The 16,004-nt window shown below is 38.6% G+C and overlaps 1 protein-coding gene across 1 annotated transcript; it reads right to left on the bottom strand.

The window, feature by feature from the left end:
* Positions 1-2,359: 2,359 nt before the first annotated feature.
* LOC311295107 (heat shock 70 kDa protein 12B-like) lies at positions 2,360-15,102 on the bottom strand. The gene is made up of 4 exons (XM_084416309.1): positions 14,586-15,102; positions 14,216-14,440; positions 13,924-14,095; positions 2,360-4,779 (listed from the first exon to the last, which is right to left on the bottom strand). Exons 1-4 carry the CDS (start codon positions 14,958-14,960, stop codon positions 3,701-3,703), a joined length of 1,851 nt encoding a protein of 616 aa, XP_084272435.1. The 5' UTR covers positions 14,961-15,102; the 3' UTR covers positions 2,360-3,700.
* Between the last annotated feature and the right edge of the window lie 902 nt (positions 15,103-16,004).

The following is a 16,004-nucleotide window of genomic DNA, read 5'->3' as shown; positions in this document are numbered from 1 at the left end:
GAGAACCATTTGAAATTAAATTTCAACTCAAGGCCAGAAAATAAACAGTGTAGGGTGTAACGGTTCACAAAATTCATGGTTCGGTTCAATACGATACACTTGTGTCACGGTTCGGTACGTTTTCGATACAGCAAAAAGAAAGAAATGCCAGAGAAATTTCCTTGAATTTTTTATTTTATTTTTTTTTTATTCTTTTTTTATTAGAACTAGCATCACAAAGTATGACATTTTTTTTCTTTGAGCAATGATGGAGCTATAATTGACTCTTCTTAGGAGCATATAAAACAAAACAGCTCCTTGGAAAAAATTAAATGTAATATTTTGTGCTTATAAACAAATGTTTATTTTAGTTCAGATTAACATTTGAGGGCAGCAATGTTATTCATAATGTCGAAATAAATCCGACATAACGTTACTTGAAAGCATTATAGCCTACTATTCCTGCCAAACTTCCAAAGTTGCAGTTAGTTTTACTACAGTAAATCCATGGTGAATGTTGCAGATCTGTGGACACTGGATAGTTCATTCATGTCACAATGTTTCTTCCTGGTTTCCACGTCAGCGCTGTTTGATCCGTTAATAACGGAGAAATGTGAATGTTTCTCACTAGATCTCGCAGCGATGTTTATTACTTTAGTGGCGAGTTCAAATGCTTTCTTTACTGGATCTCTTAGCGTTGTGTAGTATAAGATCGGCTCGCGCTGCGTTGGTCCAAACTGATAAACAGTCCGTCACGAGTAGCTCAGTTTCGTTCCGCTTACATTGCGTTTGCCATTTGATGTTGTGGTCGCGCCAGCGTCTACATTATGAGCGCGCTCGCGACGCGCTTACATTTGAAATAACCGTTCGATTTGAAAATGCGTGCCTTGAAGCCTACCGAACGGTTTAGTACGAATACGCTACGCGTACCGTTACACCCCTAAAACAGTGACATAATCGATTATGGCACTTTGCCGCATCGATGCTGAATCGTGCATGCCCCGCATTGCGATGCATCGCCGAATCGATTATTGTTGACACCACTAATATATATATATATATACATATTTTTTTATGGTGCTTAATTTAACCCCTTGTTAGGGTCTTAAATATAGACACCTTCTACCTTATTTTGTTTATTCTCAGGTTAGGTAAAGTCAGTCGAATTTGTTCTAAACAATAAGTATATAAATTTCCATACTTACAATTCAGTCGAAAGACTGCTCCGTGGTTTAGTTCAGCTCAATATTTGGTAAAACAGAGACTAAAGGCAGGCGAGCTTCTTAATTTCAATTAAATGCCATTTTTATTAAATACAGGTTAACTAGTTTACATAAAAGGTACTAATATATAAAATAAAAATAAAAGTAAATCAAAACTAAATGATTTACAAGCTTTCATCTTCATGAGGCGCAATGGCAAGGCATCTAACACCGGAGAGGCCGTCCTTGGTGAAACAGCGTCTAACTTTGACATTCTTTACAATACTTTTTATAGTCTACACGCCCTCCGCACAGATTCAGTCCTTTACAGATAATCTGTCCAATCCGAAGTGTTGAACTGTCCTCCATTCTGGAAACCCCCTTGTAACTCCATATATAAAGCTCTTTCCTTTGTTCTCCTTTGTTTGCTGCTCTGGACCCTCTGCCTTTCTCCTGCGTCTCATGCTCCTCATCAAACGGGTAATGCTTGCCATTTCTACTTTGCTAAGTTACATGCTTTTCACTACTTATTAAATGCTTAAACATGAGTACATTATTGCATGCATTATTACAATAAAGATTATTACAATAACAAGATACAATGTCTCTCTAAATACAACAGTTCAATAATAAAGACCTTGACAAAATCGTCTCCATTGTCTTTCTTAATAAAACAATTTCACAATAAAGGCTTTTACCAAACAAGTTGCATTGTCTGTTCTTAATAAATCAGATTCACCAATAAAAGACTTTTACAAAACAAGCTACAGTGTCTTTTCTTATACAACACTCTATTCTACTTGGTTATACAGTTAGTTAGTAACATGCATACTTTATATATGAAGGTCACAGATTAATACAGAATAAATTGCATATATATTTCACCTCTAAAACTACAATGGTGATTAATATCATATCAGCCCATATATATGAGGCGTTCTAATAGAATAAATTGCATGTTCACCTAACAATATATATATATACGATAACCTCAGTGGTTTGACAAAATAATTCATCTCATTCAACCAGAAGTAGAGATCTTCATAATATCCAGTCTTGATACGCTTATGTAGAATCGATATAATGGGTCTCTTCATCATGAACTGCTTGTGTGGCGAACTGTGGATGAAAATGTATTTTGTTGTTTGTGTGAAAATGAACTAGCATTAACTCAATCTCAATTACATAATCAAATTAAATTTTTATTTTTATTGTGATTGTAAATGTAAACATTTTACAAGAATAACAAAACAACAATAATACAAACTTCAAAACCAAATCATGTGTAAAATAATTGGCCAAGTCACGTATGCTTAGTTAATTATCTTTATCCCTAATGTCGAGTTCACACTGCACGATTGTCAAAGTCATCAGATCACTGTTCTTTTCACACTGCACGACTATATCTGGGGTAGCATTCAGTTACTGCTGTGTGCACATTACATGACTTAACAATAGGAAGAATCACCAACAACTCTGGCTATGAAACCAGACCAGACAAGTTAAAAGTTCTTGAGTTAAAAAGGGTTGCCCGTAAGACATTTGTGATCTATGTTGCCTTTGTGCTGATTTGCAGAGAAAAAGACAAAAACAAGAATATGAAGGGAAGAATGGTTGGATAGATGCGGTCAGATGGTCTGTTCTGCAGAGAGAGATCTCTATAGACCGCTGGTCTATAACTCCTCCCCGAACTGTATCTTGCTCTCTCATTGGCTGTAGGTCATCGCTGATGTAATTTACAGTCAAAACATATTTCACACTGCAGGATTCAGAGTGACAGACAGGTCCAGATATTTAGCATGACAAATATCTCACGTCAGTGCATCAGGGCTAATATCGTGCAGTGTGAATATAAGTTTACATGCACCTCGTTTGTTAGTAAATATTCATGATCTGATTACGCACTAGCGGATTGTCACACCTGTATTTTCCCCATTACCTTATATTTAAGTATTGTTGTGATACAAATCTTACCAATAATACATAAAAATCATTTATTTGAAGTATTATTTAAAGAGTCCTCAACCAACACCCTTATTATACTCTATGAAGTCATATATTGCCTTGCTCTAGAATATAAACAAATTAAATCAGTTAATACACACATATCTAGTAAGGTGTTTCATGAGAAATAGAAAGGCACAAAACAGGTAATGGATTTAGTTTGTTATAAAGACAATTTTTCTCTGTTTTACTTTTAATGTCTTGTAACAATTGTAATATTTATGTTTTTGCCAACCAGACTCTTATTTTTGAATTGTCCGTGTTCAAATAGATAATATTCTGGTTTGGTTGTGCACCACATTTGTAGGAATTATGATAATAATTAAGATAAGATAAAGGATTAGGTTGCTCACACAGTCGTTAAGCTTGCACTCATAAAGATATTAATTTGCTGACATAATTGGATATTTTGATTTGATCAAATGTGATACGTAGCCTATAAAGTTGTGCTTGCACACTGCAGTTAATGGTGATTTTATCATTTACTGTGCCAACTTTATGCTGATTGTTTTTCTTTACTGCAAAAATTTCCCTTCAGGTATGAAGTTGCATGAAGATGACTGCTTAATCATAAAGTCCAGACTGGTTGTCCTTTTTTCACCTGATTCCAAATCAGTTGCAGTTGCCTGCATTTCAGTGGAGCCAAATTTTATTTCTAACCTGACCTTTCGGTTCCTGCCTCTGTCAGTGTTAGGCATTTCAACTGATAAAGAACCGATCTCTTTCACCCCCCACTCATCCACAAACCTTACTTTTTGTCTGTCAGTGCTGTAAAATTCAAATGTTATCTCTGTTTGCAGTGGATCTACTGGGATTCTTATGAATGTACGGACTTCATCACATTCAACTGACTCCCCCCTGCCGACAAGCTGGTCAAAGCAAACATCACAGAACACTTTTCCTTCTGAGTTTTTAAACTTACTCTTACCGCTGTGTTTGGTTTCATCAAAGGATTCACATGTGCGAGTCCCATATGTGAGAGCACTAATACGGGATTTAACCACAGCAGGTTTTTTGCCGTACCGGATTGCTCCCTTCAAAATAACTGCCTGAGGCTCTACAGGGCAAAGTATTTTGTGTCTGCTGCCAAATTGCTTCTGCATGAAATTCCTCAGAAATGTACTGTCAGCATAGCCTCCCACTAACAGCATGTACTCAATGTTCAGCTCTGTTTCTTTTAGGATCTGTTTAATTTGGCTTTCTATAGCACTGAAGCTGGTATCAAAGAAGCTACGTAGCTGTTCCTTTTGGATGAATATCCCTCCCTCATCCCATTCTACTCCCTGAAAACCCTCAAAATAACTTTCTATGCTCTGTTTATCTTTAGCGAGTTCTTGTAAGCTGACAGGACATGACAGCCTCACAATATCATCACAAGATTTTATGATCGCAATGTCAAACTTAAGTTTAAGTGCTTCACTTGGGTGTTCTTTCTCAAATTTCTCAAAAATGTCCTCAGAGAAAATGTCTTTTAGAAAAGACACAACATTCTTGTCTACTGACTGTCCACCCATGTCATTTCCTGATGCAGCATGCAACTCCTTTAGGTTGCCATCATCCAACACCTCATGGACCGTTATGTCAATAGTACCACCTGCAAGATACAAAAAAGAGACAGCATTTATTCATGTGAACTTTACCTGAAAGGAAATGGTCTTATAATGGATTTATTATAACTGCAAAAAGAGGTGTAATGCTCAGGGCTTGACATTTACACTGCAAACCTGCCTAAATTTCAGCAGTGGTGGGTTCACTAAGCCACTTTGGCAGGTGGTATTTTATATATATGTTTGTGTGTTCGCTGCGCAGGTTTATCGGCATATGGCGCTCTCGGATCACTCTTGAATGGCATGAGGGTGAGTAAATTATGGAGTAGATTTCATTTTTGGGTGGACTATCTCAGACAGCAAAGATAATTTAATTAATTTAATTATGTAATTAATTAACATTAATTAATGTTAAATAGATGATTCTCAACATTGATTCGATATTAAATCAATTATCTTTGCTTTCTGGGATTCCTTTAAGTAAACTGATTTTTTAACATGCCTTTTTGTAACAATAGTTTAGGTACATTGGAATATGCAAAGCATAGGGAAATGAAAAAGTGTACAATAAAATTTACAGTCTAAACAGATTTTAATGGTTTGCAAAAACATTTTGTCAAGTGTGTATTTCGTTTCCTGGTGTATTTTTGACTAATATCCATTTCAGACTCTTGGCCAAAAAAAAGCTACAGGACAAAGCAAAGTATAAGGCTTTTTATGTCACAGTGTCTGGTTTGTGTTCCTTGGGTGTCCACTAGAGGTCCTCTTCCCACACGGTGTCCTACACTCTGTTACTACATTTCCCATGATCCTGTCTGTCACTGAGTGTTCATTGTGTTCAGCTGTTTCTCGTCACCTCGTTTAGCACTTGTGTGTATATATACCCTGTCAGTTTCAGTGTCCTTCTGTCACGACACCACACACAGGAACAGGAAGATCCAATAGCAGTGTTTTTATTTTAAGGGTAATCCGTACTCACAACCAGTCCAGGCAAAGGTCAAATCCAAAAAGGCAATCCAAAACATAAAAGGTAAACACAGGCAAACAGACTTAGAATATCAACAGAAGTGTGGGGACAAAGACAAGGACTCCGTGACAAACACTGAAACTGACAGGGTATATATACACACAAGTGCTAAACGAGGTGACGAGAAACAGCTGAACACAATGAACACTCAGTGACAGACAGGATAATGGGAAATGTAGTAACAGAGTGTAGGACACCGTGCGGGAAGAGGACCTCTAGTGGACACCCAAGGAACACAAACCAGACACTGTGACATTTTACTTTTCTATACAGTTTGTTATTTGTATGTGTTGTTGAAAATGTTAGTTTAACCGACCCACACATAACTGAAATCATGTTTTAGACTTAATTTTGTCATATGGTCTCAATGTTGACAACACAGAAATCCTGCCTCATAGTGATGATATCTTGGACCACTGCCTCATCTCTTGATTTGATTGACCAAAAATGTATTTGAAATACATTTATTTTATGCTAAGTATACTACAAATACTTCTGTTGCACTAAACTGAAATATATTAAAAGTCTGCTAAATTGGAACCACAAATTTTGTATTAAATGCACTTTAGTTATCCAGAAATAGTGCTGAGGTCCAACTAAAGATATACTTTAATATATTTGATTGTGCTAAAGTGTAACTATTGCAAGTATACTTTAGCTACACTTAAAATATTTGGCATTTAAAGGTTGATATTAAAACACATTAATATCAGGCATAATATTAAGAAATGTGCATTGTGCAATAAAGAAGTTGGTTTCATGCTTACAATAATAATAACTTTCCAATTACATATTTCAGACAGTTTGTATGTATATTGTACTTTATATACAATGAATACAAATTATTTAACTTATTATAAAACATTGTCAGAGTATCATTGTTCTGTAAATTAATTTATATGCATTTTAACACTGGTGGCAGTGTTAGAATTGAAATGTTTTTTTTTTTTTTTTCTGGTACTCTCTAGTTTACAGAATGTTCTGTTTTCCACATATCCATCCATCCATCCATCCATCCATCTTCTTCCGCTTATCCGGGGCCGGGTTGCAGGGGTAGCAGTCTAAGCAGAGATGCCCAGGCTTCCCTCTCCCTGGACACTTCCTCCAGCTCTTCCGGGGGGACACCAAGGCGTTCCCAGGCCAGCTGGGAGACATAGTCCCTCCAGCGTGTCCTAGGTCTTCCCTGGGGTCTCCTCCCAGTGGGACGTGCCCGGAACACCATCCCGGGAAGACGGCCAGGAGGCACCCGGAACAGATGCCCGAGCCACCTCAGCTGACCCTTCTCGATGTGGAGCAGCGGCTCTACTCTGAGCTCTTCCCGAGTGACCGAGCTTCTCACCCTATCTCTAAGGGATCGCCCAGCCACCCTGCAGAGAAAGCTCATTTCAGCCACCTGTATCCTGGATCTTGTCCTTTCGGTCATGACCCAAAGCTCATGACCATCGGTAAGAGTAGGAACGTAGATTGACCAGTAAATCAAGAGCTTCGCCTTGCGGCTCAGCTCTTTCTTCAACATGACAGATCGGTACATCGACCGCATTACTGCAGAAGCTGCAACGATCCGTCTGTCAATCTCCCGTTCCATCCTTCCCTCACTCAACAAAACCCCGAGATACTTAAACTCCTCCACTTGAGGCAGGAACTCTCCACCAACCTGAAGTGGGCAAGCCACCCTTTTCCGACTGAGGACCATAACCGTCCCAGTGCATGCTGAAGGTCCTGGCTTGATGAGGCCAACACGACAACATCATCCGCAAAGAGCAGAGACTAAATCGTGTGGTCCCCAAACCTGACACCCTCCGGCCCCTGGCTGCACCTAGAAATTTTGTCCATAAAAATTATGAACAGAACCGGCGACAAAGGGCAGCCCTGCTGGAGTCCAACATGCACCGGGAAGAAGTCTGACTTACTGCCGGCAATGCGAACCAAGCTCCTGCTTCCGTCGTACAGGGACCGGACAGCCCTTAGCAAAGGACCCCGGACCCCATACTCCCGGAGCACCCTCCACAGGACGCCGTGAGGGACACAGTCGAGTGCCTTCTCCAAATCCACAAAGCACATGTGGATTGGTTGGGCAAACTCCCATGAAACCTCCAGCACCCTGTAGAGGGTATAGAGTTGGGCCAGTGTTCCACGACCAGGACGAAAACCACACTGTTCCTCCTGAATCCGAGGTTCTACTATCGGCCGTATTCTCCCCTCCAGTACCCTGGCATAGACTTTCCCAGGGAGGCTGAGAAGTGTAATCCCCCTGTAGTTGGAACACACCCTCCGGGTGATGGACGAGTCCACCTCTGAGCCCTCCGCCTCTGCTTCCTCAATGGAAGACGTGACGGCGGGTATTCCTTCCACCGTCCAACGACATCCCCAGTTGAGGTCAACAGCTCCTAACCTCTACTGTAGACAGAGTTGTTAGGGCACTGCTTCCCTCTCCTGAGGCGCCGGACAGTTTGCCAGAATCTCTTCGAGGCCAGCCGATAGTCCTTCTCCATGGCCTCATCGAACTCCTCCCAGGCCCAAGTTTTTGCCTCCACAACCACCTGGGCTGCAGTCCGCTTGACCTGCCGGTACCCGTCAGCTGCCTCAGGAGTCCCACAAGCCAACCAAGCCCGATAGGACTCCTTCTTCAGCTTGACGGCATCCTTTACATCCGGTGTCCACCACCGGGTTCGGGGTTTGCCGCCTCGACAGGCACCGGAGATCTTATGGCCACAGCTCCGAGCGGCCGCTTCGACAATGGAGGTGGAGAACATGGTCCACTCGGACTCAATATCTCCAGCCTCCCTCGGGATCCGGTCGAAGCCCCGGACAACATAGTTCCTAGGGTCATTCGGGTACCCAAACCCCTCCACCATGTTAAGGTGGCAGTTCAAGGAGGGGAAAACGCCAAACTTGACACGTATGCTGAATTTCTTTACTTTTCGAGTATGTGCTTAAAAAATGAGTGGAAAGTGGCAGAAAAAAAGTATAGCTGCAAGCAGCAATTATGGGGTCAAGCCCAACAAGGGCAGAAAAGGAAATTTATGTGGGCCCTGTCACCAAATATTATGAGGATGGCAACATGTGCTCCTAATGAAACATACAAAGTTTTGTGTCAATACATGAAAGCTTGGCAAGGATACAGCCTCACATTCTTTTGGAATGCTCATTTAAATATTCTTTGACAACCATATCATGTTTCATAGCGATATGCATTTGCGTTCATAAAATATCCGCTTTGACATCCGAAATGGTGAAATATTTGATATCGTTTGACTAGAAAGGAATCATCAAGGAATCGAATGAGACCACTCTCATAGTTTTATACAAAAGCGTGTATGTCACCTCAGATCATGACTGTGATGACATATACCAAGTTTCAGGTCAATACACCAAAGCATTGCGCCTTTAGTCCATTTTGGCAAAAATCATTATCAAAAATCTTTTAATAACTGTCTCTAGATGCTACAAACCAAATTTTGGGCCAATAGGAGGAGTAAAAAAACATTTGGTAACCAGAGGTGAGTCGTAACAAAGTACATTTACTTCATTACATTTACTTGAGTATTTTCTGGGAAAATTTGTACTTTTAAGAGTATATTTAAATGTGGATACTTTAACTCGAGTACTCCTCTAATAAAAACCTGTACTTTTACTTCGTTACGCTGGGCGATGTTTCTCTCGTTACTTTATTTTAATGCAATGCATGTTATGAAAAACATAGTTTATTCCAAGCGCGCTCTGTCTCTTTTTGCTGGGGGATGAGCGATGCCTCATTCACAAATGAATCACTCTTTTGAGTCGATTCTGTTCAAAGACTTGATCAAACAAGTTGGCAAAACTGTCTGAATTGGTTCGCGAATCAGTTTGAATAATTTGTTCAGTTTCCTGCATGTACTGAATCGTCTGAAGCAGTTTCACACTCGGGAGTCGTAACAGGAAATTAAGAGCGTTGGATGAAGTGGTCGTGACCTACAGTCAATTAAATGCAAATCTGCAAATGCATCCTATTGTTTGCCAGTGATCTTATTTCATATCTTAATTTATAAATCACACAGACACCACAGTTCACAGTGTATGCCCACCCTTACTCAGATTCATGTAATTTACATTGTCTTGAGACGCGGTGAGGAAAAATATTGGAGGAATTCACCACAGAGGAAGAGCACGACTGGTTTCGGTTTCACTTCGAGGAGCAACTTGATCAAGCCGAGGATTGTGACGGGTTTATTTATTATTAGTTCTTATTATAGTTGTGATATGGACTAGTGTCTGTGAATGCTAAACTAGAAAAAGCATGTTCTGTAGGACACAAATCTCTGTTTCATTTACTACTCAGACTTACATTAGTAAACATTTCATGTCTTTTCCCAAACTATATTGCTATACTGAGATGTGAAGTCGACTGAAATATGTAATAAATACTGAAATAAAATGTCTTAGCAACATATTAAACTGCAAATTGTCATGTATAGGCTCTATAAAATAACAAATACGATTCATAAATTGTTAAAAGAGGTTGTGACTAAACCATTGGCTCCTCAAACTGTCAGTCAAACCTCATAACTCCACCTGGCCTCTATTTGGAATGTACCGCGCTTGTGCACCGTTTGGAGAGATATCTGCTTGTTTATAATGCAAGGGAAAATAAAGAACTGATGTTTGTGCAAGTACAGCATTTTATTTACTCAAGAAACCCTATGTTCATAAAGGCTAACGTTGTTTGTATTTAAAGAGCGGAGAATAGTCTTAGTATTCGCTGTCTAGTCTAGAAGCAAATATAGTGTTTTAAATATCTTGTGCATAGCGCTTCATCTTTTGTATCATAAGATTTTGATCATGGGATTTCAGCAACAAGAAAACTCAGCGCACACATTAAACTTAATATCCTGTACGTTGATGAGAACGTATAATGCGATGCATGTACTGCCTAAGATGCGGCTGTTCTAGTGACAGACAAACTATCTGCTTGATTTTCATAAAATGGTACATCTCCGACGACAGTATTTAATTAAATATGAGTAATATATGTAAATTTGTTGTTTTATCATCCCCAACAAAATACTTAATACTTACATACTTAGTGTGTTCCTACTGTAACCCTGTTCCCTGAAAAAGTGGAAATGAGATGCCAGGACCGCTCTTCTGTCGAAGTGATACCTGAGGATGCACCTGTGGCACATCTAATTATAGCCTCTGACAAGCACGCATTCTAATGACGTCACTGTCTGAGGCTATCAAGTTCAATGTCAATTTCATTTACATGTTACGCTCAGTGCAGCATCTTGTTCCCATCAGCATCTAAAATTTGACTCTTAGCGGCTTTATACGGGCCCCAGAGGTCTTGTGGATGTGCTTCGCTACATACAAGGCTTACCTATCGCTGTTAGATTATACTGCTGTTTGTACTTAATACTTTCTCTGACAAGAGGATGTAAAGAGACCTATTTTCCGAAATATTCATGCAGGCTCGGTTCTAGGGAACTATAGAAGGGGTGGGCTATAAATAGATAGAAAATGTGATGGAAGCCTGATGTTACTATAGCAATGAATGCATCTTTGATTGTGTGGAAAGGGGAAATTAAAGTAACAACATGTAGCTTTTCAACCTTCATAATATATTTCCAAGACCCTTGTGATGGTACATCGACTTACAATAGGTTGAATGAGACGTCTGCCAGAGTCTGACGGGGTCTGTATTGCTTTTACTGGCACTATGTAATTTCGGGGTGCGGGTAGTAACCAGCGCTCAAAAAGAACTACAAAATTCGACTGCTTTACGGCATACGTCACTTCGCCCACCACTTCCTCAAATTCGGCCGTGACAGGCCAACCAGCGCGTTTGTTTTCGTGCGTCTGTTTTCGTCATGGCTGAAGCAGCAGCGAAACGTAAGAAGTCCAAGATTTTGTCGGAGTAGAGTCGGAAGAGGAAAAGGGAGAGTGATAAACTGAAAGGCAGGACGAGGATCAATATTGGTCGAGCGTTTGCTCGCTGGCGTGAGCTTATGGAGGAGGAGAGTTACCAGACCGATGCTGACTTGGCCGTCATGCTGTTGAACTAGTAAGTAAATTGCTTGCATACTATCTTTAGTTTTTCTAATCTGTTGTCTGCCTGGCTACGTTACGGAAACTATCTGGTCCTCCATTTATCTTCATGAATCAGCTAACGTTAGTAGATGAGCGAATTATCAATCTGGTAGCTAGTAAACACTAACATGCTAGTTTTAGATGGTTAGGATGCTATCGCTATCATTCTCGTTCAGATTTGAGCATTGCAATCGACATGCAAATCGCAAATGTTTGAGTTAAAATGTTTAGTCTACTAAACATGTATAAATTATGAAAGGAGGAAGATTAATAATATTATCATTTCCCATATGAAAAAAACCTGCATGCTTCATGTACAGGAACCGTAAATCATTTTACGACAGCGGTAATGGACAATTCCGCTTCCAACCTGTAGGGCGACTGCAGAGGAAAAGTTCCATGTTGTTGCTTTAAATGCAAAACAGAATGTGTTTTTTCATTCCATTACGCTACTTTTTCATCGTTTTTAATTTAAATATGACTCAAGACGTGTTTGACTTGCGCATTCATCTTGCTTCCATACTTTGCCAGAGTATTGTGTATGAGGCGGTTTTCTAAAACGCGGCACTCAAAATAAAATAACTTAAACTGAACTGCTTCTCGCTTTTTTAACAGCAAAAATGTGTCTTATGTGAATGGCCCCTAACTGATTAAAAGATAAACAGGGCATGCTTAGTTCAGTGCTGTTATTTAAGCAGAGAGTTTGCCTCGTTCATTCAGTTTAACAGCATTAATAATGCAATATGCAAATAAATGCAATAAATGCACGTTCTTAAATGAGCCAGGTTTCCTGGCTAATTTCATCTTGGTATGAATCAAAAATCAAATCAGAGCTGTATATATTAATATTTAGGATACAAGTAAATAGTAAGATACATTTTCAAGAAGATACATCTAGTAATTCACAGCTTGATAGCACGCAAACATTTCTGCCTGTTTTCGCGTGATTATCAGCCTTTGCTTTTCCGCTACAGACTGAAGAGCGTGACGCACCGCCTTGTTTTTTCAGTTGCTTTTAAACATATTAATGGCAAAGGTGTCATTACACTCTATTTAGCACAAACAGGGCTACCATAATATGTGAGCAACATGTTTGTACATGTTTGTATTTTTGAGAGAATAATGTTTATGCATGGTTATTGAAAAAACTAAAAATTAAAGTTTCTGAAATAAGGCCACAAAACACATACTAAATATGTGTCCACAAGACTTTTGACTAATGGGTGTTGTCGCTTAGATTTTGTTCTTCAAAATTATCTGAAAATCATCCTGCCTAATCATTCACATAAAACAATACATTGATTTAAACTTTGTAAGACACATTTTGTTTGGAAAGGCAATATGCATGTGGGCATGAACTATCATGAATAATGATGTGAATCACACCCGAGAAGACAATGACCTGCATAATGAGCCGTATAATGAACCTTTCATTCAGGTGTGTCCCTGAGAGGGTATCACAAGAAATAATGCGAGGACAAAAAAAAAATAAAAAAAAAAGAATTGGAAATAAGAAAAGAAATACAGAATTGGTTCAAAGTTAGAGTTAGAAAAATCTTGATTTTTTTTTTCTTTTTCCACAAATTTTGCATGCATGCAAATTGTATAATATCCAAGGCAAACATTTCTAGTAATTGTGCAGTTCATTTTCGTACTGTATTTTCAGAAAGTTTTGGAATATGTATCCTCTCCCCAAATTTGTCACTTTTATGTGTTTGGCTCGAGGTCATGGTGCAAATGACCCTAGGTTGATTTTACTCCGAACCATCCCTTTAAGCAATGAGGTTCCTTTACAAAGATAAATGAAGAAATTAGGTTTACTTAATTATTCAGTAAAAAGATATGTTTTTGCAAATATTATTGTTACTTGTTCGTCATTGTGTCAGTGTTTTATTCGCTGACTTTAGCTAGCTTCTTTACACAAGGAACAACATAGTGACAAAACGCGTTTGTCTGTTCAGGGCCACTGTAGAAACATATCAATGTAAAGGGACCCGCGGTGTGTGTAGACTTAGTTATGTATATGATATTGCATTTCTGTCAACAGGTCCTCCTAAATATTACACAATGCACCTTTTAAAGAATTTTAACAGTGTACCTCCACAATCTACAACCATGTACCGACTTCCTGGTTGCGTTTCCAATGTTTCTTGACTCTGTCCTTCTGCTATGAAACCATCACTTGGTAGCTGCTTACAGAACACAGATGCAGCTTCCGGCTCCAGGGCAAAGACGAGCCCTTCAGGTCTAGAATCCGACACAAGACCTGCCTGCACGATTAATTAACTTGATTAGTTTTATATCTTCTTACAGAAGAACAGGTAAACAACCTTTATGTGCACATGATGAGTTCTCATGAGTATCTGATAAAGCAATCTTTTTCAACTCACCTCAACAGCTGCTTCTCTCATGAATTGTTTTGCTGCTGCAGGCCAGATGGCAGGAACTGTCAACACCCATGTAACATCTGATGCAATGTACTGTTGTCCTTGAGTGTTTTCTCTAGCCTTTGCTAGTGCATGATCCTTCAGGAATCGCAGACTCTCAGAGAAAACTTTTATAGCCTTCATTGTTTTCCCGTTTGATGCTGTAATCATCACATCTCTGTGGATTTCCTTAGCAACAAAACAGTTTAATTATTTTTCTTTGTGAGCAATATTACTCAATGAAAGTGCATCAAAATAAATCTCCCAGTGACATCAGTCACCAGATAAATAATATGGTAAATAAGGTATATAACACAAATGCAAAAGTACTTACTTTATTATAGAGCTCCATTTTGAAGTGTTCAAATAGATAATGTTCCTTTGCTTGGTCTTGTTTCATCGACCATGTGTATGTTTTCAAGGCATCATAACCAAACTTCAGGAAGTTCTGTTCTTCATCAAACAAAATGCAGGTGGGGGTTTTGTACGTTTTTTGACCCTGCTCCAAACCCCAGGAAGGAATCCTAATTTGTTCTCGATCGCCATCACTCTTAAAGCTGAAGGCATATCCGCTGTATGATGTGCCAAAATCTATAGCAACGTACAGAAATGTTGCCATTGTGTTACAAGAGAACGTCAGCTGTTTCAGAGATTTTACCTTCTTAAACAATGAACAGTACGGTTTGTGCTCTCTCTTATTTATATTCATTACATGCTTTCACTTTTGTTAAACCACCCACAAAATGGGCAGCTCCTCTAAAACTTTAAAGTAAATAGCCATAACTAATGCTCATCATAACAGATGCAACCTTAGGCAGGATTAATATAACTTGATTTTAAGTAAGATAAAATAGCTGACTTTTGAAAATCATAGTTGAAATGTTGGCTCCTGAAATTATATGATAATTCAATCTCTTTTTTTTTTATAATGTTTGTTATTCCACCACAATCAATCAATGTTACGTTAAAAATAATTAATTTTTAAAGTATACAAAGATTATCTATTGCAAAATGCCACAATGTTTTAATGATTTCAGTGTTAAAAAGTAATGGGGATCTGAATAAAGACTTTTTTGAGTCCATTGATGTATAGTTGTCATGATTTTATTTCTAGTTTTCTTGATTTAAACTGAATCTGAAACTTTAAGAGAAAGATTTAAATATTTTGAGAGATGTAAATCCAAGTGTAATTTAGCTTGTTTAAAGCCAAGTGGAAGAAGAGTTCAGTGCATGCAAATATTTGAATACCAATGATAGGTATTTAGTTCCTGCTAATTCTCTAAATCACCATTCTCAATGTTTCACAGACATGTCTGTAATAATAACAAGGAATACAAAGATCAGCTTGAATAGCTTGACATGGGATAGTTACTCATTAAGAGTTTAAAAATAGACTAGTTTACTATTCTACATAATCTTATTTTCCTATTTTATCTCAGGACCAGGATTTGTTATACTGTAGCTTTTGACTGATGATGCAGAACGAGCTTAAATGTGGAAGTATAGTCTACATTTTTATTTTAAGGAGCGCAAACAATTACTGATATGTCTTCCTTGCTGCATATCAAGCGTAGGTGGTTGTCTTAAATGTTATTTTCTTGTTGTGTTTTCTTGTTTGCCATCATGATGATTTCAAGATCAGGTGGCATTTAGAAAATCTTAATAAGACTTTATCAAAACATTACTTTTGAGATGACTCAAAAGTATGACGACTAACTGACTGTGTTAATGAAATTAAAGAATGGATGACCAG

The sequence above is a fragment of the Rutilus rutilus genome (genome assembly GCF_951802725.1).
Source record: "Rutilus rutilus genome assembly, chromosome: 8".
Taxonomy (NCBI): domain Eukaryota; kingdom Metazoa; phylum Chordata; class Actinopteri; order Cypriniformes; family Leuciscidae; genus Rutilus; species Rutilus rutilus.
This window is presented reverse-complemented; position numbering and strand designations above follow the sequence as displayed.